Source organism: Lithobates pipiens, unplaced genomic scaffold, assembly GCF_037356315.1.
Source record: "Lithobates pipiens isolate NorthernLeopardFrog02 unplaced genomic scaffold, aLitPip1_a1.2 Scaffold_10, whole genome shotgun sequence".
Classification (NCBI taxonomy): Eukaryota; Metazoa; Chordata; class Amphibia; order Anura; family Ranidae; genus Lithobates; species Lithobates pipiens.
This window is the reverse complement of record NW_027507686.1, coordinates 228,182,010-228,207,766: the sequence shown is the minus strand read 5'-3', so window position 1 is coordinate 228,207,766 and position 25,757 is coordinate 228,182,010. Positions and strand designations below refer to the sequence as shown.

Below are 25,757 nucleotides of genomic sequence, written 5' to 3'. Positions count from 1 at the left end.
ACACACTATTCACTCCATACTTACATCAATCAATCCATCATGAAATTCACATGGTAAGGGATTAAAACACCTATCATGATTTTACTGCTGTTTGTGTGGATTGTCATTAGGGTGGTCCTGGTCCATTTGTGACTCTTTGATCCATGTGTAGTACACGTAAAGTCCACAACTGGTTAAAGTAGATCTAAGCCCTAAGTGGAGGACATTTAAAATGCTAAAGCAATGTGTATCATACATTTTGTTTTACCATGCTTTCAGGCACTTCCTGTCTACATAAACTCAAGTCCACTGTACATCACTGTTCCAGCCTAGCTTCCTGATCCAATGACAACAGGGGACTGTGCCTGCGTAATGTTACACAATCAATTGCATTATCGAAAGGCGGGTGGTTTTTACTGAAGCAATAAAATTCGGTTCATCTTCATGCATATGACAAGTGCAGCTAAGTAGTCAGATGTGAACAGAAAACAATGCAGATGTGGCCCCCGGGCTCTAGATGGAAGATATAGATAGGTTGACCAGTGTCTGGGTAGAATATACAGAAGGGGCGCCTGGGTGGAAAACTCAGACCTTTAGCCCTGGTTCACACTGGTGCGATTTAACATGGCAATGGCACTGGCACCGTCCTAATCAGTGCGACGCTGCATTTGCGGCGCCGCACCGATTTAAAAAAGTCGTTTTTGTACTACTTTTTGCGATTTCAGGTTGCGATTTCCATTGACATCTGTGCAGAAACCTGCAGAGATGTCTCTGAAATCGCTGCTGAAATCGGGACTGGCATGCAGGAGTGAAATCATGCGAGTTCAGCTGAACCCACACGGCTTCATTCCCGCAGCTCAGTGTGAACCAGGGCAGAAAGTTCAGTTTCTCATGCAAGCCATTTTGATTCATGCTGTGCCTAAACTATTTATACAAACATAAAATGTCCACATTCAGTGAAAGTTAATTAATATGCAGATCATGATATTGCAATAAAGTGCTCGCCTCAATGCATGCTGAAATCAATGCAAACTCAATAACAGTCCACATTCAGTGAAAGTTCATGTACTGCAAAGTTTGCAGTACATGAGCGATCATTAAATGTGGACTGTTTAATGAGTTTGTAGTATAGATCACTTTATTGCAATATCATGATTGCTATATTAATTTCCATTATGAGCAATTTATATGTAATACATGTAAAGTAAATATGCTGCTTGGCACACTCACATTACAAAAGTAATAGTGATATAATTTAATCAATTGTACCTTCTGTCCTGGCCTGGGGGTTGGTTCCCTTTTGTGCTACTTCATGCTTACTCTCTCCCCCCCTTCCTCCTCACATCACAGCCAGACCGGGGAGAAGATGCAGTGAAGGAAAGCTGCGTGGAGGAGGGTAGGCGGAGCATTAGGCTCCACCACCGCCAGTCACCTTACATGCAGTCAGTCACCAGCCGCCTATGGGGCCGTGAGTCACTCCCCCCTCAGCCAAGCATGCCCATACGCAACATACTATTAGCCATGATATTTGCAAATGCCAGTGCCACTACAGCGCCCGGTCAGTCAAGTGCCTGGCCACCGGAGTCTGCGTATACGCGGGAGGCAGCCGTGGGACTCGGGAAGGCGGGGTCGTGGGCTTTTTCTCATGCGGGGGGGTGGCTTTTTTTTGCCCCCCCCCCCCGCAAAGTGCCACCCTGGGCCTAGACCTTGTCGATCTAGGCCAAAACACAGCACTGTCTTTTATATAGTACAGAAGATATGGTAATTCAGTAATAGGGATCCTGTTGACCAGTCCATTGCTCTCTGCTTGCCTATTCTAAAGCCCAACTCTGGGCACAATAAACATACCTGGGTTAAAGCAATTATACATTCTGTTACACAAAAGCAAACCCCTGTCATGCTGGCTTTATTCTACATTCAGCAAATCTGTTCATTTACATGCCGAGATTAATAAAGCTCACAGGGAAGTAAGTGCTGCAAATTTCATAGATCCCAGCATTATGGTTTCGTCTCCACCTCCCTCTCCTCCAAGCCCTTCACAAAACACACAACTCAGGCTTTGTTTTGTGAATGGCAAGGAGAAGAGGGTGTTGAAGATGCAACTGTAGCACTGGGGTCTATAAGACCTGCAGTGCTTACATCCAAGTGGCCAAGGAGTACAGTGGGAGCTGATCTAATCCAGCAAGTAAACGCAAAGATCTGCCAGATGTAGAGTAAAGTTAGAATGATGGGAGTTGCTTTTGTGGCAACAGAATGCATAACTGCTTTACTTGGGTAAGGCAGGCCATACACGATGGAAAGTTCTTTCCTGCAACCAAGGGTTGCAGGAAAGACATTTGCACGGTTTCCCCATTAACACAGATGGCGCTTACAGGGTAATCAGCAATTGTATTCTCCTGGTGGGGGCGGGCGGGGGAAGCCATTTCCGTCGGGAGAAAACAGTGATTATCAGTAGCAGCTGTAGCAGCCTCTAGCGAAAACCGCAATCCGTCAGGCTGGTTGTACATAAGTTGATTGATCAGTCAACTTGGTACATTCAGCCTGCCCATTAAAGGTAAGAATCTCGGCTGGTTCCTGCTGAACAAGCCGAGATTCGAACCGTGTATGGCTGGCCTTAGTTTTTTTTTGTGCTTGGAGTTGGGAATTAAGCACAGCTTTCATAGTTCTGTGGTTCTCTTCAAAATATACAGGATAGAGTGCAATTATTGCAAAATCTTTAAACTCGGCACTACACAAGTTATCAAAATAAGTAGATATGAATATCTGCCCAGAAAACCTTATATTTGGCCCCATGACCAAATTTTTATCACTGGGGCACGTAGGCACCCAGCCTTGGGGTACCCTAAGGTATTTTCTTTTGTATAATAAAATAAATACATAAATAGTCATCACTTTAGCTATATTTTATATTGTGCAATAAGGTGTAAAGTCAAAACTCTCTTATTAGGGAAGGGTTAACGCTCCAGAAAAGTTTTGCCAAATGCATCCCATTGATGAATTTCCTTCACTTCCTTTTTCAGACACAACAGAAAATGAGATGAAACCTCTCTAAAGGAAATATGTCCTCTGTTAGTTCATGGGAACAGGTATCCTCACTGGAAGTTTTCCCTTTTATTCCTGTTCTGGTAACAATTCAAAATTGTGACTTTTAGATTAGGCTTTTGATTCACTAAGTGTTGAGGATTTTTTCTCATATCACACAAGCATTTCACTTTATCACCAGAGGATACAAAAATATCTGTGTCTCGGAACTGATCCGAATGAGGCATGGTGTGCTACAGGTGTTCAGGAATCAAGCAATGTCCTTTATCAGCATGCTTGTTTTCTACTTCTCTAATGACTACATATGAGAGCACACTATTTACAAATCCTCCTGATCTCTGAAGAGCAAAAAGTACCAGGATGTGACGCCACACATGACCTTTTTATTGCTCATCCCTTTTCCAGTCATGCCTCAAGTGTGTGTGTGATCAAGAATCATTTTCATCTCTGGTGCTCTGCATGGAAGAGAGTGGGGGGTTGAATCGCTTAAGTGGACAAGTCAGTTGGTGTTTGCGCATCGGTAAAATCGCCAGGTCTCTGGCCTTACAGATGGTGAAAAAGGAACACGAGAGAGAAAAGGTTAAACCTTATATTTATGCAAGAGCCCCTTCAGAGATCTGACCAAATAAAAAAAGTCAGCGGTGGTCTGTACTCTGTGCCTCTTATTGTTTGTCTCCTGTAGTGTAAGGCACCACACAGTTCTCCACGGGGGCAATTGCTTTTTACCTGCAGCCCGAAATCCAGTCTGTAACCCTCTCTGAAATGTGATTTTTTTTTTCTCTGTTGGCCTCCTTGCTTCTCTTCTGAGAGGATTTTGCTTTGGTGTCCTAAATAACAGACTTTGAAAATACACTTCCCAAACAAAATGGCAGTTGTATCCCCTCCAGATTTACTACCTTGCTATTATTTCAGACGAGGTCACTTTGCTTGTTACGGGAGAAGAATGTTACGACAAATGGCCATAACAAAGCACTTTTTATTGATGAATTAATTTCACTTTAAGCCCTGCATAATTGAAGCATCCAGGGATTTCTTCACCACAGCACAGCTTTTTGTACATGTGGAATTCAGCAATTCCTTTCACATAATGGAAATGCCATATTGTGTTTTTATGCTGGGAGCTTGGTTCTGGTGGTTTTTAGCGCATAGAGTAATGCTCTACCCGGATGCTAGCCCTCACACAAAACCTCGTTGTTAACCTGTGCCTCCCTGTAAAGCTGACCATAGATGGATAGAATTTTGAATAAAAATTCGTACAAAATGTCTCAGAACATTCAAATGTCTTTCAAAATGATTTGTTTGCTTTTAACAATTGATTTTGGAATGAATGGACTTTACCAAACACAAATCACGTACACTATGAAATATTTGTCTGCTCAGGAAAATGTTTTTTCCAGAAAGCAGGGAGAGGGGAGAAAGGATGGGAAGGGCGCAGGTGCACCACCGTCATGTCCTGAGGTCTCTAGTCATAGTCCTGCTGTGTTTGCATTTGCCAGTAGACCAGAAGTGACAAGTTTGTCTGAGCCACTGCTTCTGTCTGGTATTGTAGCCATTGTGGGGGCCTCAACCTTGGCCTATGTCACTTAGGATAACTTGGCTGCGGCATTGAGGGAGCCTGGAAGGAAAAGTTGCTGGCATGCTTAGCTGCATGGCACAGGACAATTTTAAGCAATAGAGGCCCCCTTGGAAGTAGAACTTGAGACAGCTCATACAGTAGAATCTGCCTCTAAGGTCTCTGAGCCCAAGGAAGCGCAATGCTTTTTTTTCTAAAGCTCCGAGGGTGTTGGTTCAATCCATTTCTGAGATGGTTTGTTCTGACTTCAGGTTGCCCCTGGCTAAGTCCTCATCAGAGAGTATTCCTCTGATGAGGAAGCTCACAAGCCTTTCCATTGCACCCCTTTTTAGAGTAGATGTATCACCCGGATAGGATGTTTGTGCTGCCACTGTATCCAGTGAAGGATGCCTGCAGTGGATGCAGTGGTGTCCTGTCTCAATAAGAATTTGGTTGCCTGGTGGATAGTATCTGTCTTTAAAGACCCAGATGACAAGAGACTGGAGATGCTGTTAAAAGCTTCCATTCAGTGGCAGGCTCTGCTATGCAACCTGCAGTGGCAGCCATTGGTGTTTGCCAAAGCCTAAAGGATCCCATTAAGCAGTTGGTGAAGAAAAAATGAATGCATGTGGAGGCAGACGCTATTGAGGGGTTAACAGATTTGCCCAGGTCTTGTGTTTTGTGGTAGATGCCCTGAAGGACACTATCAAGCACGTTTCTTGTTTATCTTTGGTGTCTATTCACATGCAGAGGGTTCTGTTGTTTAAGAGCTGGTCCACTTAACTTCCCTGTAAAAAATTGTTAGTGGTTTTTCCTTTCATGGGGAACGCCTGTTTGGTAAGAACTTGGATAATTATATATCGGCCCTGTCAGATTATCTCCAGAGACCTATTTCTTCTCACTCATTGATTCGTTCTTTTGTTCAAAGATAACTTTGTATGGTTTTGCCTGTATGGTCACCCCTTATGTCGATGCGGCTACAATTTGGTCTTGTCTAATTTGAAGAAAACACCCTTTGAGCCAATTTGTGAGATTCTATTAGTCCAATTGATTTGAAAGTTTTTTGTTTTGTTTTTTCTTAGTGGAAATCACTTTGACAAGAAGACTATCCATATTGGCAGCTCTTTTCTATTTCTATTTTTGGATCTCCACCAAGGACAAAGTAGTTCTGCACCCTCCTCTGTTTTGCTTACAAAGGTGGTTTTGAGTTTTCATTTTGAATCCGGATATTGTCTAGCCTTAGTTTTTTCCTAGCCCTCATTCACCAATAAAAAAATCTCTGCACACATTGGATGTGGTTCGGGCTGCCATGGCTTATGTGAAGATGTCTGCAGTGTTCAGGCAGCCTGATTCATTATTTATCTTGCTTGAGGGCCCTAGAAAGGGTTCAGGCAACTTCAAAGTCGACCATTTTGCAGTGGATTGGTCAGATTATTACCCAAGCCTATGACTTGAAGGGCAAAGATCTGCCTTTTCAAGTGAATTCTCACTCTACTAAGAATGTTGAGGCATTTTGGGCTATCTGTCATCCGGCATCAGTGGCTCGGGTCTGCAAGGCTGCAGACTGGTTTTCAGTACATACCTTTAGACGGTTTTACCAAGTTCACGCAAGGGCACCTAAGGACACTTTTTAAGGACGCTTTTGGTAGCAGTGTTTTGCGGGCTGCAGAATAGTTTTCTTTGGGTATGACGGTGGTTTGTGTCTCCCTCCCCTCGTGTGCATTGCTTTGAGACATCCCAGGTAGTAATGATTTATAGCCTGCTCTGTGTCCCTTGATGTATTATAAAGAAAATGGGATTTTTGAATATCAAGGGATACAGAGGTCCTGTCCCTCTTTCTGGGGATTCATTGCTTGCTACAAAACTGAGGTACTTTCTGTATGGGAGGGGTTTTATAGGGGAGTACTTCCTGTCTAATTTATCTGCCAGTGTCCATTCACTTATAGGTGGTGTATAACCCAGGTAGTCATGCTTTATAGCCTGCTCTGTGTCCGGTCATGTTCTCCAAGAAATGGATTTTACAGGCAAGTACAAAAATCCAGTTATCTTGGTCACGGTCTATATACAGAATATTGTGTATGCTGCTGTAGTTGTCAGCCCAGCATACAGATCATCATTATTTTCAAATAATTTGCTAACAAGAGTCCATAATTTCTGTTGTCTTGCTAACTCAAGTTCTTAATGTAATAAACGTCCCCTTACATGCAATTACCACTAATGCTTGGCATATTTACGTCTGTTAATATATGCATTACAGTTCATATGTATTATTAGATTGAATATGCTTATTATCATTTATCCGTGTGTTATGGTCTGTAAAGTTATTATATGCATAACTGAACTGCCCTAGGGAAATTCCTGGTTGGCTACATATGAGATGGTGGATTTGACGTCACTATGTGATACTGAAGACAGTGTAAAATTATCTTTTAACTTTTCATTTAAATGCATAGATGTGTTTTAATCTACTCATGTAATACCGAATTAATGAAAGCACCAGCAGGCACTTTTTTTAAAGTAAACTTCTGTTGGATATAAGGATGCTAAGCCGCATTAAATAGCTCCTTTTGAAGTGCACAGTATGTATGGCCAAAATTGTTTCTTTTTTTTGTTGTTGTGGGTAGAGTAGGGAAGGATTAAAAAAAAATGTTTTAAGCTTTTATTGCTGTGGGTGTTCTTGCTAGGTAGATTTACCTTCTCTGTTTGACCTAGTACTCATTGTTAAAGAGACAAAAAGTGATGAGAAATACAAAATAGAATAGCTGTCACCAGAACAAAAGGTAAGGAAAAAACTTCCAGTGGGGGGCACCTGTTCTTGGTGACAGCTGTCACTTTGTAGAGATTTCTTCTTACTTCCTGATTTGTCTCCAGGACAGGAAGTTAAGGGAAATCTTAACTAAAGGACACACACACACACACACACACACCATAAAATAAACTCAGAGGGTATTTTAACATTTTCCTTCTCTATCTAAAGCCGGAAAAATTGTTTTGGCTATTCAGTGCTACAGACCTCAGCACTTACCTTGTTTGCTGTGTGTTAGCCCGTGTTTGCTTTGCTTTCCCTCTGTCAAAATGTCATCTTCTCATGTTCCTGTTTTTGGGTGGTTCTATCCCCTTACAGGGTCCCATAGAGTCACATTTGCACACATGTCCAGGGTGTCGTTTTTACAACTTTTACTACACTACTTGCATCTATAGGAACACAAAGTCCAGACGCCTATGGCAGAAAGCCATTCCCCCACTTGTCCCTCTTCCTCCCTTTTGAAAGTGGTTAAAGTCTGTGCTGTACCCTGTGATCTATGCATGTGATTTAAGGCCACGCTCTTGAGCAGACTTTCTCAACCTTTATCCCCTGGATCAAACCTTGACATGAGTTCCAGATCTACAGTACGTGGTGCATTATATGATCGCTCGCTTATCACAGTAATAATAAATAAAAGCATCAATAGAAAAATAAACCTTTTAATGTAAAACCTGTGCACCAATTGTGTGTTTTTTGGCAAGAATGCAGGGGTAAAAGTACATTTGCGATGGTGCTCAGTGGCAATAACTTCTTATCCCAACTTATTCCATCCCATCCTATTTCCATCCCATTTTCTGCTGATTTTTTTTCCTTCAGATTTACCAAAACCTTTTCGGTTCCCACCTCTTCCCCCCAGAACACCCCACGTTCTGGTGTATGAAGAGAATGATTTATTTACTTTATAACGCATGTGGAGCACATAGCTATTTTATAACTATATGAAAAGGTAGTTGTTGGTATTCAGTCCTTTCCTTATTTATTTGAATTGATTTGCCCACATCTAGCAAGCAAAAATATCTGTGACTGGGTATCTTATATGTCTAATTTTCCAGTTTTCTTAATGCAAGGCATTATCAGATGGTTTATTGTAGCATAGGAGAATGTCGATCGTCACAGTTGGCCCTGCGGCTCTAAAATAAGAGACAAACTAAAATTATTGACTGTACTTGGGAGAATCCTCAGAGCTTGATGAGCTGGAATTGATGCAATAATTAGCAAAAATTGTTTTAATGGGTAAAGCTACAGCCGCTAAATCAGTATGTAAAGCAAAGCCATCAAATCATTACTGCTGTTCTCTTTGCAGTCAGCGCAATATTTTCCATAGGCTTTTCCAGGCAGACAATACTGGTAATGAGAGGGATAATGTAATGTATCGCCTACTATTTGTGGAACCAGGCCAATGTTTGTACTACGCCTGCTCTGGATGTACTTTCTTGACGGTGCACGGAGTTCCAGGGCAACAGTGCTACCGCCAGCAGAAGAAAAGATTAGCGGAAAGCACCACTGAGATAGTGTCAGAACTCCTATTTACCCACTTCAATGTGATTGGCAGTCTCAGGGGCTGTGTAGGTGCTAACTGATAGAATTGGCAATCAAAGGACACAGGGAAGGCAAGAAGGTAACGGCTAACACCATTATTCAGAGCCATTTGAGGCACGTGCTACATTATCCAGGAGGATAACACACGTTTGTCTACCTGTATAATATATTTACCCATATATGTACCAGTGGTTCTGTAAGAAAAGCTATGCTGCAGAGTAGGGAAGCAGATGAGAATCCCATAGTTCCCAACTGTCCCTGATTTGGAACAATGTCCCTCTGGCCCTCATCCCCCCTCATTTGTCCCTCATTTTGTTCTGATCTATATAGTTGTATATAAAATGCACTTTTTATCTATCAAAAAGTGTTTTTCAGCCCTAAACCTTTCATCTGATTTCTAAATTGCTGCATTTGTAAATTCCAAAAGCCAACATAAAGGTATAGTAGTGGTATAAAATAAAAAAAAGCACTTGAGGGTTTAACTAATCTTGTTGATTTTGTACAATTCCCCTTTAAGGGGTGCGGCAAGGGGTGTGTCCTATGCCTGCATACTATTGCTGATAGGTGTCCCTCATTCTCATCTCAAAAAGTTGGGAGGTATGGAATCCACGTGGCCAAAATTTGTAATAACTTGTACTTCCTGGCATCTACGAATGTGAATAATAAGCAGTAAAAGTGTAACCCTTCAGAGGTTTGCGGTTAAGCTAAGAGAAAACAAAGGTTTCTAATCCACTTTGATGATTTTCTTCCTACAGTGCTTGGACCAGTTAGAACCATTCCCAACACCTTGTTGCAGTAATGTGCAGTAAAATGTGTGCAGTACTGCAGTGCACGCTGACACACCGAGCACGCTGTGGTCAATTTATGTAGAATGACTTTAGAATATGCCAAACTGCGAGACATCAAACGCAACAACAAAAGTGTAATATACACAAAAGTGTAATATACTGCAGCTCTTCAGTTCTTAAATATGGTGGCTGCAATAGTTTTCTTTTTCCAGGATAAGTACACCGGCTCACTGGCTACCTTTTACCAGAAACTTTTTTCCAAGCAAATACTTCTCTTTGGTAAAATACTACTTTTCTTTTCTTATGTTTTTATTTAAGTTTTCAAGACATATGAACATCAAAGGAATATAACAGAATTCCATAAGCATAGATTGTGGTACAATGGGTATTGCAGGAAAACTATACAGGAAACGTCTAACTTGCACCCCTGAAACTGCTTGTCTCTCGACGGGCCCAATCAAAATACGCTTTAAAATGACCATCAAAAATGTAAGAACAATTGTATTTTAGATTTCCCCTATGCCCCTCCCAAAACCATGTGGGGGGGGGGGGGCAAACCAACTTGGTCATGAAGTCGAAGTCCCCATTTCTTATGAAAACACAAATTCTCTATCTCCCTGATAGTTTGGGGAGAGTGGAGAAAAAGAGATAACCGGAAGAAGGGAAGAGAAAGGAAAAAGGAAGAAAAGAGTAAGATAGAAAAAGTGCATTCCGTCTAACTTTATAACTGTCTGATGACCGGTAAAATAATACTTTTGAACATTAATCATGAATATTTCTCCTGATAGTTTGAGGTTATATCCCTGTGTTTTTGAAAATACTACACTCCTGATCCTTTTTCACACCCAGTATTTGTAATGGTTAGTCATGTCCTCCATTTTCCTTCTTTGCTTGAGGCTGTATATATTAACCACTTGCTTACTGGGCACTTAAACCCCCCTCAGTCCCAGACCAATTTTCAGCTTTCAGCGCTGATGCACTTTGAGTGACAATTGCGCGGTCATACAACACTGTACCCAAATGAAATTTTTATCATTTTTTTCCCACAAATAGAGCTTTCTTTTGGTGGTATTTAGTCACAGCTCGGAGTTTTATTTTTTGCTAAACAAACAAAAAAAGATGCAAAAAAAAAATCATGTTTTAATAGTTTGTTATAAAATTTTGCAAACGGGTCATTTTTCTCCTTCATTGAAGTGCGCTGATTAGGCGGCACTGATAGGCTGCATTGGTGGGCACTGATGGGCTGCATTGGTGGGCACTGATGGGCTGCATTGGTGGGCACTGATGGGCTGCACTGGTGGGCACTGATAGGCATAGTTAAGGCGGCACTAATAGGCACAGATAAGGCGGCACCGATGGGCACAGATAAGGCGGCACTGATGGGCAAAGATGGGCACAGATAAGATGGCACGGATGGGTGGCACGGATAAGTGGCACGGATGGGTGGCACGGATGGGCACTGATAGGTACCACAGATAGATGGGACTGATGGGCACTGATAGGTGGCACTGATAGGTGGCTCTGATAGGTGGCACTGCTGGGCACTGATGGGCGGCACTGCTGGGCACTGATGGGCGGCACTGCTGGGCACTGATGGGCGGCACTGGGGTGCAGCACCTGAGGCAGATTTTGGGTGGCACTGTGGGTGGCACTGCTGGGTGGCACTGTGGGTGGCACTGTGGGCACTGCTGGGTGGCACTGTGGGCACTGCTGGGTGGCACTGTGGGCACTATGGGCACTGCTGGGTGGCACTGACAGGGGGGCACTTACTTTATTCAGGATGGCACTGCGGGTGGCAGGTGGGCACTGGCAGGGGGCAGGTGTCCTTTTATATTGCTGGCCGTGATCGGGACTGATGTCCCGAACACGGCCGCCGGCGATCGGCTTTTTTTTTTTCTCCTCGCGCTGTCAGCGCGAGGAGGAATACTAGCCGATTACCGGCTCCGTTTTATCACATGATCAGCTGTCATTGGCTGACAGCTGATCACGTGATAAGGGGTCGGGATCGACCCCTTACACGGATCGGTGATCAGGCGAGTCTCACGGACTCGCCGATCACAGAGCGCGCCGCGCGCGCCCCTCAGGGGGCGCGCAGGCCGCTCGTAACCGGGACTACGTCAATAGACGTAGTCCCGAAAATGTGGGTCCGCGCTATTGCCGTCATTTTGCAATAGCGCGGATCCCAAGTGGTTAAAAGAGAAGTATAGGATTTGCGAAAAAAAAAAAAAAACCTAGGCGAATGCAGCATCGGTCCCCCACCAGTTCCAGACCGACAACTGAGCAATCAAACACAGCTGATCGCTCAGCTCTTGGTCTTCAGGTTGCAGAGAGCCAATGACTAACTGTGCTGCTCTTCCAACTCTTACTGGAGCGCTGGGTTGTGGAGAAGGTGGGAATGGCTGGCTCAGCCTCTCTATGGCTCGCTGTGAGGCTGAGCCAGAAGCCGGTCCAGGCATCTGGGTGGATCCCGACCATATGGTCGGGAAACAGATCAAAGGAGTGCAAAACGAACTGCACTCCTGTAATACATAAAAGAACTAAAGCCAAAAAATCTTTGGCTATACTTCTCCGTTAGGTTCCTCAAGTCTTTCATAATATGTTTATCCCTTAGAACTTTTTTTGTTGCCTATTTCTTGTTCTATTTTTATCAATTTGTGATAACAAAAGTTCTGTATAGAGGAATCAGAGCCTCCTTTCTCCTGTTGGGGATCCCCATAGTTATAGTCAAAGTTCTATACAAAGGAATCCAAACCTCCTCCTTCCTATTGGTGATCCCCCTAGTGATAACCAGAATTCGAACCTCCTTTCTCCTTTTGGTGATCCCTCTAGTGATAACCAAGGTTCTGTATAGAGGAATTTGAACCTCCTTCCTCCTGTTGGTGATCCCCTAGTGATAGCCAAAGTTCTATACAAGGGAATTCGAACCTCCTTCCTCCTGTTTGTGATCCATTTAGTCATAACTCCTTCCCCCTATTCTTTGTCAACCCCTACATCACTACTGCATACAGTAATAATATAGGGGCCAGTGAGAAAATAAAAAAATATTTATAGCTGCTATATAACTGTACTAAAATTGGGCATTTTAAGCTGGAGCGAACTTAGGACAGTTGCTGATGAATCTGTCTAAATTTTCTCCATGGCTGGCCCTGTTGACATGTTCTTGCCCAACATCCTAAAAAGGAGCCGGGCAGAAAATTGTCAGCCTAACTGCCCGCTGACTGAACCAAGAAATGCTATGTGTATATGGCCAGCTTTACACAAACTAACCATTTTGTGGGGCCACAACCCCCCAGGGGTCCTCAATAAAGGGGAGGATAAAGTGGGAGGAAGTCTGGATGAGAGATTTGCATGGTAATATAAGGAAATATTTGTTTTTCCCAGAGCAACCAATCAGATTCAAGCCGTCATTCCTCTAATGCAAGTTCTCAAAAGTAAAAAGGAAAGGAAATAAAAAGCATATTTGTTATACCTATATACACAGAGGGAGAGGGAGTGATATGCTTGTTTTTTTGCACACTAATGTTTCCTAAATAAAGAAAACAATGCTGTTTATGTGCAGTGGGTGCACAATAAGTATGTAAGAGGTAACAACATTAAAGAATGTCTTTATCTTGCCTTAACACAAGCTTTATTTAAACAGAGTATAAGGATGTTTGAAGGTGCTTTGCATGCTGTGTGTGTTTTGTTTCTTGTCTAATATGTGTCCTTAGAAGCCACTCAGTTATTCTAATCAGACAAACACACAGACAACTTTGTCAGTAGTGAAAGATTGTCAGTCTCTTGAGAGAAAGAAAATAAAGACATTGATTTTTTGAGTAATTTTTACTTCTACTGATGTACAGGCATAAAGTGACATTCCCAGCAGTACTACCCATGCAGGGGTCCTTACAGTGTTTTATTGGGTAGCATGCATTTACTTAAATTGACTAGGTAAAAAGCTGTGTGTGCATAGCAGCTGCACTATATATTATAAATTGCTTCATAGGAGCACAGGTGTTTTATAGAGTATTTTGATAGGAACACTTTTTAAAAGAGAATACCGGCCTACAGTTCAAAATACATTGGCAACATTCCATAAAAATAATGTATTTTTTTTAACGCTGTTCTTGTATATTATAGTCTTCATATAGGATAGTATTTGTGCAATTTTTTGTTTACAATATATATATATATATATATATATATATATATATATATATATATATATATATATATATATATATTTATTTATTTATTTTCAGTTACTTATATAGCACCATCAATTTACACAGCGCTTTACATATACATTGTACATTCACATCAGTCCCTACCCTCAAGGAGCTTACAATCTAAGGTCCCTAACTTACATTCATACATACTAGGGACAAATTAGACAGGATTCAATTAACCTACCAGCATGTCTTTGGAGTGTGGGAGGAAACCGGAGTTCCCGGAGGAAACCCACGCAGGCACAGGGAGAATTTCAAACTCCAGGCAGGTAGTGTCCTGGTTGGGATTCGAACCAGTGACCCTTCTTACTGCTAGGTGAAAGTGCTACCCACTATACCACACATGTAAAAGAGATCAGATTGATCATATAATATTATCAATGAGTGTTATAGCAACTCTGTCATATTAGCATTAGGGTAAAAACAAACTCTGCAAAAGAAAATACTTAAAGCGGAGCTCCAGCCCCGTCCCTCCAAAAATGAAAAGTCAGCAGCTACAAATACTGCAGCTGCTGACTTTTAATATTAAGACACTTACCTGTCCAGGGATCCGGCGATTTCGACACCCCTAGCCGATTTTTCTTTCGGCTCTCAGGTGCTGCGGCTGCCATTCCCTATAAGAGAAACCAACAGTGAAGCCTTGCGGCTCCACAGATGGTTCTCTACTGCACATGCGCGAAGCGCACTGTGCTTTCTGAATGGTCCAGCGGCTGTGGAAGGAGGAGGGGGGCCAAATGTCCGGGGGACCTTGCCACCGCGAGGTCTCCCAGAAGTAGGGATGGGTACCTTTTGAAAACAGGTACCTACTCCCCACTCCGAAAGGTGCCAAATATGGCAGTGGGGGGGGGGGGGGGCTGGAAGCAAACAATCGGAGCTTCCCCTTTTGGGTGGAGCTCCATTTTAAGTGGTCCTGGACTCAAAAAATGAAGATCTGTGATCTTATAATTAATATCTACCTTTTTTCTTGAATTTCTCCTTAAAATGGCAGTGCACTTTCAGTGCCTAGACACACAAGAGCATTTCTCAACAAGTGTGTTTTGTTCCAAAAAAAGGCTTAGGACAGGATGTATATCAGAATAAACAATATAGCTGCGCGCTGCCATCTAATGGTGAAAAAATATAGATATAAATTGGATGCTGCTATCACCTATGTGTTCCCACAAAAAACAAAATCAAGTAATAAAATGTGATAACACTGCTGGTAAATCAAATATATAGACTAAATCAACATATAAATAACAATGAAGTGCACAAAGGAGTCCATTTGTGACATATATGTAAAAAATCTTCCTATAAAAGGTGCAAAAAATGAATTTTCTAATCCAGCGTGCTTCACTGAGACTCCACACCCCTCTATAAAGTGCTCCTGTCACCAAGTGCAATGCATGCTCACCTCCTTATTAGACCCTAAGACCCCATTCACACCTGAGCATTTTGTAGCTTGAAGCCTGAAGCTACAAAACACTGGAATAATCTATTATTCACAATGGAGATGGTTCACATGTCCACTCCAAGTCGCCTGAAGCCGAACTCCTGAAGCTCAAACAAGTTCTGGACCCTTTTTTGTCGCTCGATTCGGGCAGATTTGGGAGTTTTTCTTCTTTTTACATTGGTGGCATTTTTACCCTGCACAAAGTTGTGGCAAAACACTGCAAAATTGTGGAAAAAATGCTGCAAAATCGTGGGACAATCGCACAATTTTCTGCCCTTAAAGCGCTATGCTCAGGGTCAAACATACCTTGCATGCAGTGCAATTCTCCTTTAAGAATGGCTCCACAGCAGTCATCAGCCATTCCTGGTATGCCCTTTGAGTATTAGCCATGCTCTGCACAAAGTGCAGTATCCTACCAATATGGCTACTTCAAAATTGGCTCCAAATTACTCTCCGGCACTTCTAAAGTGACATAAAAAACAAAAGTGTCTCTAATAGTGCAGCACCCTGGGAGTTAAATTGACAGAACCTCACCACCCCAGTTTAAGATACACTCACATTTATTAAAATTTAAAGCATATAACCAAATTCCATTTGGATCTCACTTGTAGTGAAAGGATTCCATGCCAGGCTCCACCTCTACTAGTTATGCCACCAACCTTGTGCCTTCATCTGGAGGAATGACCTGGTGACCAGACCTTTGCCCTCTGCTTGCCTTTTTAGGCACTTTTCCCACAGTTCAGGTCCTCTTTAAAACACGCCTGTCCCATCACCCAGTCCTATCTTTTCTGTCTTGCAGAGCTATAACTTTCAGCAAAATTTTATTATCCAACATACTTCCCAATGTGTTAAACCAGTCTTTTTTAACCAGGGTGCCTTCAGGTTTCTTCGGGGGTGTCTTGGCAAAATGTCTAAAATGTACCCAAATATTGTATCCAAGCCAGAGGGTTGATGAAGTCTGCCTTTTATTTACACAAATCCACAGGTTTTCATTGTGCACTATTATAACTTTCCAGCAGCCGGCGTCCTAACAATCAATCACGTCATCGGTTGATAAGGAGGATGTCTGTTGCCTGCACAACATCCTTGCTTGCTCCTCCCGTGCCCCTGTCCATCAGCACTGGGTCACATTAGCTGAGTGGGGGAGAGAAACTTAGGAAAGAAAGAAACCTTGGAATACCAGTCAGTACCTGTGTGCGAAAGTGCATTTGCTTTAAAAGAATAAATCGCTTCAAATGTTGAATGTTCTACATGTGTGGATATTGCTGCATTATATATAGCTGTTTGTTTAGCTTTTCATATTTTAGTATGGTGTGCGACATTTTTAAGGGTGTCTTGGCTGAAAATAGATTGGGAAACACTGTTAGACCATTAGCTGTGGTTCCATCAGCCAACCATTATGTTTTTTACAGAGCACAGTAGTGATGCCTCTGCTTTTGTAAAAATGGTGACAGGTGACAGCGTTCCTTTATTCTTTTTAAAAGTCATGCTTCTGTGTATATATTGTAATTATATGTGAACCTGGAGGCAACCATATCTGTTTATTACAAGCAAAGCTTTACTTCCTGACCCGTTCTTTTGGGGCTCCATCACCGCTCTTTGCAATCAAGATTTTGCAGCATGTTTACCAATAAGAAAATAACTTCCTTTAGAAAAAGTGGCAGCAAAAAAGCCAATGTGACATGGCCCTAACATTTGCAAATTCAGGATTGTGATGTGAAAGAATTCAATGAAGATGTAGATTCACTATACATTTTGAATCAAACAGCCAGTGCCATCTACAGGATAACAGTAACTTCATAAAGGCACACCATCTCCATAGAGTGATACAGTATATATAGAAGGTGAGCTTGTCTTTGCAGATTTGGCCTTATATAGGTGCAGGGGGGGATGAAAAACATAGACATAGGGCACCTAGAACAGCCTTTCTCATTTTTTTCAGCACAGAGGAACCCTTGAAATAACTTTCCAGTCTCAAGGAACCCCTACTAAAAGCCACTATCATTACAACTCATGAGACATTAGTGTGATGGTTAGTGGGAAGAGTGTTCCTTACATTTGTGGTCAATGGGAACTATTACCCCTCACAGATCGCTAAACAGATCAATGGTGTCTGTGGAAACTTATCTAAGAGGTAGAAATTGCTCATTGTTCAAAGAACCACTCGGAACCTCTGGAGGAACCCTATGGTTCCATGGAACCCTAGTGGAGAAACCCTGACGTAGAAGATTGCCCCTGCCAGTTGTACATATAATTGTTTTTATTTAACTATCTTTTTATATTGCTCAGGGATTCCAGTGAGGCCATCTTTGTATCGAGGTTCTCATATTTTTATTAGTTTTCATGGTTGATGGCAACTTGAATCGCATGCTGGCTTCTTATCTGACTTTATAACTCCAGAGATCTCCCAACTATATAAGAAATGAATACAATCAGCGCAACCCTCTGAGTAAATTAAAATGAATAAATACGCTAGCTGAACACCTGAGGGGAAAATTCAAAAGCCCAATGATAATATTTAAATGCAAATAGGTGCAGCACATAAAATAAAATCCATATCCAACGGTGAGTTGACAGATACAGCAGACAGATTCTTTGACCAAATCCCAGTGTTGGAAAGCCAGTATTATGCATCAGACTCCTTGTGAGTGATAAAGCACACCTCCAGTAATAGTAGTGCTTCGCTCACCTCAATTAATTGACCTCTGTTTTCACAGAAAGGTCAAACAAGGGGTTTTCCCGCTCACACAGGGGAGGGAAAAAAAGCAGATAGTGACCAGTCTAAATTGCTTCAGATTATATTTGTTTTCACGGTGGCATGAAACATAAAAACACAATCTAAGCACTCGCCATAAAAATTGCATAAAATGGGCTATTTATTAAATAAAACATACAAGCTCCGTCTCTTTGACAAGGCTCAGCGAGAGAAAATGGCGCCGCAAAAGGTGAAAAGGACACCAACAGTGAAGAAATCCAAAAAGGCTACCTGGAGGTTCACTCTGGATCTTACCCATCCTGTAGAAGATGGCATCTTTGACTCTGCCAACTTTGAACAATTTCTCAAGCAGAGAGTGAAGGTCAATGGGAAAACTGGAAATCTTGGGAACGTTGTTCATATTGAACGTCAAAAGAACAAAATTAACGTCGTTTCGGATAAGCAGTTTTCTAAAAGGTACCTAAAGTACCTCACAAAGAAATACCTAAAGAAGAACAGTCTGCGTGATTGGTTGCGTGTAGTTGCATCAAACAAGGAGACCTATGAGCTTCGCTACTTCCAGATCAGCCAGGATGAGGAGGAGTCTGAAACTGAAGAATAAATGTCTATCAAATAAAGATCTTTTATGCAAAAAAAAAAAAACATACAAGCTCCATCATCTTGTATGCAGCCTTTAAAATTGCCACTGAGCGGCTTTCTGTGGTACAACGATCCGGTCAGATGGCAGCGGGTAACGTCACGTGGCTCCTCCTCCCGTACGTGTTACGTCGTACGGGTCTTCGTCAGCAAGATTTCTCAACTGTAACAATCACTAGGGCTGACACACATAGACATGGCATCTGATCTTATTTTCCTTCTATACAACTCTGTGGGAATGCAACACAAACTTAAAGCAACAGAAACTCAGTTGTATCTCAAATACACCTAAAAGCTTGCTATACTTTTTGTCTACGCAAACCCTTACCCAGGCAAATTGTGGAGTCCCACTCCTTGATGAGTTTTCCTCATTGTACAGTGTACAAAGTTATGTAGAGAGCCTGCAAATTATTGAGTTCAAGTGTTTATAGTTAGGGTACTGTTGATACTACAGCATACGCTACAAAGACATTTTTGGCAATTGTCCATTTCCAACCTTGTGTCAACAGCTTGGTAAGCCCCAAGCCGGTGAATCTGGCTGCCTTTGCCCTGTTCACAAAGCCAGCTCCGTAAAGTCATGGTTTAGCAAGTTTTATGTTGAGGAACTTAAGTGACCTGCCCAGAATCCTAACCTCAATCCATATCGCGTATGAGAAGCCAATAGCTGATGAAGCCAACTGCTATCTTTACAAAATTAAAATGGCAGTTTTGGGTGGCATTTACATGGAAATATCGTCTTGAGCTAGCTGGGTATCTACACTTCTCTCTCAACGTTTGTCAAATTTATTTACAAACGTCACGTTTTACTGGTCACGTCCTTGGTTGCGTAAGACTTAAAGGCTCCTTTACACATTCTCGGATTCCTGCTGAGCATCATTCTGGGAGCTCAGCAATCTGGGTCAAGATTTAAAGGGGAAAGAAGTAAATAAGTGTTCCACTTCCCACCTATCCAGAAGATCATCACAATTATCTTATCATAGCACAAAAAAGGCAAACTGGTGACAGGGATGAAAATAAATATTTGAACTGATCTCTGTGTGTAAAGAGGAAAAAAAGCAAAAAAAAAAAGCAAAAAGAAGCTGAACTGCCTTCTCTGCCATGTAACTAATAGACGGATTGAATCATTTTCTTTTCCTCCCTAATGGCATGCGTAATTGCTCCAGGTTTTCAGGCGTCCTTCACCCGCACTTATTTCGATTAGTGACTGATGCATTTCCATGGTAACACACAGCAGAGAAAGAACTCGTTGCTAGAGTGTGGGCACACAGCGACGTGGTCCTTATTCCGAGCTTACAACTTGTGTAAAATAACACATTTCTTCTTCCTTGGCTTTTTTTCTCCCCCAACCGGCCCCCCTCTTCCAAAAAAAGCAAAAAAAAAAAAAACACAAAAAAAAAAAAAACCTCCGACACCTCATGTTCTCTGCTGCATGTTTTTATGGCTGTTTTTTTTTAAATTTTATATATTTTATTTTTCTTCTCTACACAAAAGAGGATCAGAAGCTTTTTTTTTTTCTTACCGTGCGGATGTTTCAGGACTTAAAAACTTTACCCCAAGATAATGGGGGCCATAAGGATGTTGTAATGTGTGCTTCAAGGGACAGGACGTCTTTTCGAATGTTTGCCCTGGCCGGGTCCTTATGAGATGGTCACATCTAGGGTGGAAACTATGGCTGAGAGTTCGAAATTCAAGAAGAAAGTGCATTTCGGAGGTATTGTAGGCTGTGTGTCTGACTGTGGGCTCTGTATAGATGGCCGTGACTGATGCAAGAGGTTTAGCTCTGTACTTATTTATATGTATATTCATAGATAACACAGGTGTTTCCATACACATATATGCATGTACATGTATAAAATCCTGCAGATCACTTGTTTTTTGTTTGTTTTTTAAGTATTTGATTATTATTTTATATAATGCCAACATATTCTGTAGACTTGTATAACCTGAAAAAAAAGGAAATATAAAAGGATAACAAAAAATGTAGAAGCTCAATGCCCACAGTAGCTTATAATCTAAAGAGTGAAGTTGTGGCATATCTGTGTATTGACAGCATTAATATATTTTTAACGAAAAGATCAAATATTATTTTATCTTTGTTTTCCTATTCTTTTTATTTTATTTTTTATTCCTCTGTTACTTTACCCAGCGATGTGTGTTTAGTTGCCAGTGAAATGCCTAGAAATTTGCCTTTGTGATTGAAATGCGTTGTTGGTAGACAGACAGGCAGCTGTCATCAGCACTGAGGTGAACGGTATTTTAAATGACCTGTGTGTGCCTTGGCATACCTGTGACTGGCAGTTCCCCATGCCGGTGGGGAGAAGAAAAATCAGGTCACTGGGAGGACAACAGATTGGGTTACATAAAGATTGCTTGGGGGGTTGGTGGTGTTTGTTATTGTTTTTTATTTTTTTTTGTTTAGTTTTTAATGCAATTTAATTATTTTTTTAAATAGGAGTTTGTATGAGGAGTTGGTTGTAGGGGCCTAGAACTACACATCCCAGCATTGTCTGCTGCTGCTTGCAGTCAGGCTTTGCGTTTGTGTTAAAGGGACACACCTGGGCCCAGGCTGCACTGGCTCACCATATCTCTGCAGTTTGTGTGGGTCAGTCAAGGTCAGGAGAACAACTGTAATACCTCCAATATTGAATAATGTGAAACTACCAGTCAGATTTAAAACCTAATTTTCATCTACTACACTCAGCTAAAGAGTTCTTACATAGTTACATAGTTAGGTTGAAAAAAGACACAAGTCCATCCAGTTCAGCCACAAAAAATAATAATAATAATAATATCATACAATCCCATATACCCAATTCTATACCCACAGTTGATCCAGAGGAAGGCAAAAAAAAAAACAGCAGAGCATGATCCAATTTGCTAAAGCAGGGGAAAAAAATCCTTCCTTTTCCCAGGAGAGGCAATCGGATTTTCCCCAGATCAACTTTACCTATAAATGTTAGTACCCAGTTATATTATGTACACTTAGGAAATAATCCAGGCCTTTCTTAAAGCAATCTACTGAGCTGGCCAGAACCACCTCTGCAGGGAGTCTATTCCACATTTTCACAGCTCTTACTGTGAAGAAACCTTTCTGTACTTGGAAATTAAATCTCTTTTCCTCTAGACGTAAAGAGTGCCCCCTTGTCCTCTTTGTTGACTGTAAAGTGAATAACTCAACACCAAGTTCACTATATGGACCCCTTATATATTTGTACATGTTGATCATATGCCCCCTTAATCTCCTCTTATCAAGAGAGAATAAATTCAGTTCCTCTAACCTTTCCTCATAGCTGAGCTCCTCCATGCCTCTTATCAGTTTGGTTGCCCTTCTCTGCACTTTCTCCAGTTCCCCAATATCCTTTTTAAGAACTGGTACCAAAAACTGAACTGCATATTCCATATGAGGTCTTACTAATGATTTGAACAGGGGCAAAATGATATATCTCTCTGGAGTCCATACCTCTTTTAATACAAGAAAGCCCTTTTCTCGCTTTGGAAACCACAGCTTGGCATTGCATGTTATTATTGAGCTTATGATCTACCAAAACCCCCAGATCCTTCTCCACTATGGATTCCCCCAGTTTTACCCCCCTAGTATGTATGACACATGCATATTCTTAGCCCCCCCAAGTGCATAAATTTACATTTCTCAACATTAAACCTCATCTGCCACATAGTCGCTCAATTAGACAGAGCATTGAGGTCGGCTTGTAAATTGGAGACATCCTGTAAGGACGTTATTCCACTGCATAGCTTGGTGTCATCTGTAAAGACGGAAATGTTACTTTTGATCCCAGACCCAATATCATTTATAAAGATATTAAAAAGTAAGGGTTCCAACACTGAACCTTGGGGTACACCATTGATAACCTTAGACCATTCAGAGTAAGAATCATTAACCACTACTCTCTGAATTCTGTCTTTTAGCCAGTTTTCTATCCATTTACAAACTGATATTTCCAAACCTGTAGACTTTACCTTACACATGAGCCGTGTGTGCGGAACTGTATCGAAACGCTTTTGCAAAATCCAAGTATACCACGTCCAAAGCCACCCCTGTCCAAGGCTTTACAGTTCTGCTCTGTCCTGTTTTTAATGGAACCCAATCGAGCATTTTTGATAAAAAGTTCTGCCACATAAACAAGAATTCTGCGATGTGCAAATGTTTTAATTTGTTTTCAAACCTAAAGACAACTATGTTTTAAAAGAGACCTTTTTATAACTTATTTTTTTATTCAGTTATGGCAGATGTGTTATTGCACCCACTGGGGTTTCCTATCTTAAGCTGGCCATACATTGTACAGTTTTCCTGTTCAATTTCCTTTAGATTTACCTTCAGCTGTACTGCAAGGACCTGTAGAAAAAATTATCCACACTCTGGTTGTTGCTCTTAAAATGTCTTCATTTTATTGAATATGCACAGTGAACAAATGCTGATTAAGTCAGTTGACGCGTTTCAGCCTATAAGGCCCTAGTCATAACCCAGTGCAAGGACCTACCTGATTGCATACAAATTGAAGGTTAAGGTTTGACCTCATATTAGATGGTTTTGGTAAATCTAAAGGAAAAATGTATAATGTATGGCCAGCTTAACTCCTCTGGTGATAGTTTTCTGAATTTCCTAAATGAGTTGAAAATAAAGTGTGTTGATTTCCGCCAAATTGATAGATTTGAATGGTCATTTTACCCAAATTAAGCAATTCCTTGCTTCAGCCATTGCTTTTGATAACTCTCTAAACATCTAGCCTCTTTTTATGTGTCTTTGAGACACTCTTCCAAGGCCGGGAGGAAGGGTGCACTTTTTGGGGCTTCAGCTGGGTGCACAAATGGCAAGACCTGTGACCCATCCTGTTAAGTAGTCACACTTTATGATGTTATCTTATGGAGGAGAGATCAGTTTTGGGCTTTTTGGCCTTAGACTCCATACACACTGTTAGATTTTCTGCAGATTTTTGTCTTCAGATTTACCAAAATCATATAATATGAGGTCAAACCTTAAGAGTTTCAATTTGTATGCAATCAGGCAGGCCCTTGCACTACATGGTTTTGGTAAATCTGAAGACAAAAATCTGCAGAAAAGTGTGTGTATGGGGCCTTAAGCCTTGTACATATGGTCTTAGATTATTGGATGAATTTCCATCAGTTTTTTGGTGGATGCTGGTCTCAAATTGAAAGTGAAGAGAGGGTACTCACCACCAGAAAATTTTTCTGACGACAGAATTCAATGTCAGAAGTGATGTAATGTGGTGGAATTGTTTTATATGTGTTCTTTCATTTCTGAGCATGCCTAGTCTTGCTCTTCAGATTTTTTTTTGTCAGAAAACCGTACTAATGAAAAGAAAATCGGACGCTGTTTTTCAAGCCTGCACATTAAGTTTTTGTCTGCCGAAAATTCATAATCAGCTGTCAAAAGAAGCATACTAAAGCCCCATACACACTATCAGATTTTCTGCTGAGTTTTGTCTTCAGGTTTACCAAAACCATGTAGTGCAAGGGCCTGCCTGATTGCATACCATTTGAAACTCCTAAGATTTGACCTCATATTATATGGATTTGGTAAATCTGAAGCAGAAAATCTGATAGTGTGTATGGGGCTTTACGATCAGAAAATCGTCAGATCGTTCATCCGGCAACATTTATCTTCAGATTTTCTGACCGTGTGTACGGGCCTTTAGATGCTAAAGGACTTTGTCCTGGCACTGCCCTCCTTCATTTGGTTTCTGCATAATATTAACGGAAAATGCTTTGGACTCGGCATACTAATCCATTTCGAAATGCTAAAAAGCCTTCATAATGGAAGTGGAGAGCAAGTCTGAGAATTCAGATATAAAGATCTCCCAGCTGGGATCTTAGATGGGTTAGAGAAACCAGTAACTGGTTTAATATCTATTACTAATATGAAAAATCAGTTTTAGGTGGACCTGTCATTTAAGTATGCTTAGGTAGCTTTCCAGCCCGGGTGCATTTACAGTGGGCATCCTGGGATTTGTTGTCCTGTTACAGCTGATGATGCAGTTACATGTGTAATCTGCACTTAAAAAAAAAGTCATGAATATTTTCTCAATGATTACAAACGTTTCGAAAAAAAATATTAATAAAGCCATTCCTCTTTAGAAGAATTCAAGAACTTGTATTGGCTAATGAAAATTATATGGATTTTCAGGCTGTTGGATTTTTTTTTTTCCTGCTATACATTATTTTGTTTTTTGTTTTTTTAGACGTCAGATTGTGTTCTATTTATTTTGTTGCATATGCCCATTGTTAGTGCATGTATGCCTTTAGTCAAAGAAGGGGCTGTGCCTTCATTTCCCAGCCTCATGCCCAGCATCCTGGGGATAATTAAAGGCTTTGGCATGTAATTATAGGCTGTGGAAAGACTGATGGCACACAGATGAACGTTCTGTAAAGATTTTTCTTTTTTTTTTTTTTTTAAAGGCCTTATCTGTTAAATTTGTAGCAGAAGGCCAATTACTGCTTTCTAATGCACCCTTTACATGGCTTACTATTCTGGTGCCCATCAATTGTCACTGATGTTAAAGAGAGCTGTGTCACTGCATTTCTCTTTTCCACCCTGAATGGCTTTAAGTAGATATAAACCCTAACTGAATGGCATTTATTTTGCCAAAGTATTCTGTATCACAAGCTTCCTCCATTTAAGTGTTTTAATAAAATACTAGGTTTCCCTTTTTTTTAACCCTTTTTGTACCGAAGTGTATCTGATCTCCCACAGCCTCTTTACTGCCATATCCTGCCTACACACACTCCAGTGATAGATGCGTGGCATTTCTCAGGGCAGGTTTCCTCATAACTGTAGACCATGCCTGTATAGAGTGGGCTAAAACAGCCACTTGTAGTCTGTCAGAATCCCAATGTCACGTACCTGATGTGAGACCAAAGTAGTGTGGGGGGGGGGGGGGGCTCCCTTGCACCTCTGGATTTTGAAGCGTCTGGAGATGGAGACAGAGACTTGGTGGACACTGAGTGGCACGGGTGCCTGGGGTGTGGAGCACCGTACAAGCCTTAGTTCAAGATCCGAGCCGAGGTCTAGTTGGCAACGAA

The 25,757-nt window shown here is 41.3% G+C and overlaps 1 protein-coding gene and 1 pseudogene across 10 annotated transcripts in view; both read left to right on the top strand.

Moving 5' to 3' along the window:
• The window catches only part of SHANK2 (SH3 and multiple ankyrin repeat domains 2), a 1,084,923-nt gene that overhangs the window by 659,416 nt on the left and 399,750 nt on the right, over positions 1-25,757 (top strand). Inside the window, exon 1 of one of the 10 annotated variants that reach the window (XM_077462586.1) lies at positions 20,200-20,409. The exons of the other annotated variants lie outside the window; for them this stretch is intronic. Within the exon in view, the coding sequence (XP_077318712.1) occupies positions 20,343-20,409 (67 nt within the window). The 5' untranslated portion in view covers positions 20,200-20,342. Of the gene's footprint in view, positions 1-20,199; positions 20,410-25,757 lie in introns of those variants that run through there. 10 annotated transcript variants of the gene reach the window in all.
• On the top strand, positions 18,254-18,679 carry LOC143940774 (ribosomal protein eL22-like pseudogene; annotated as a pseudogene).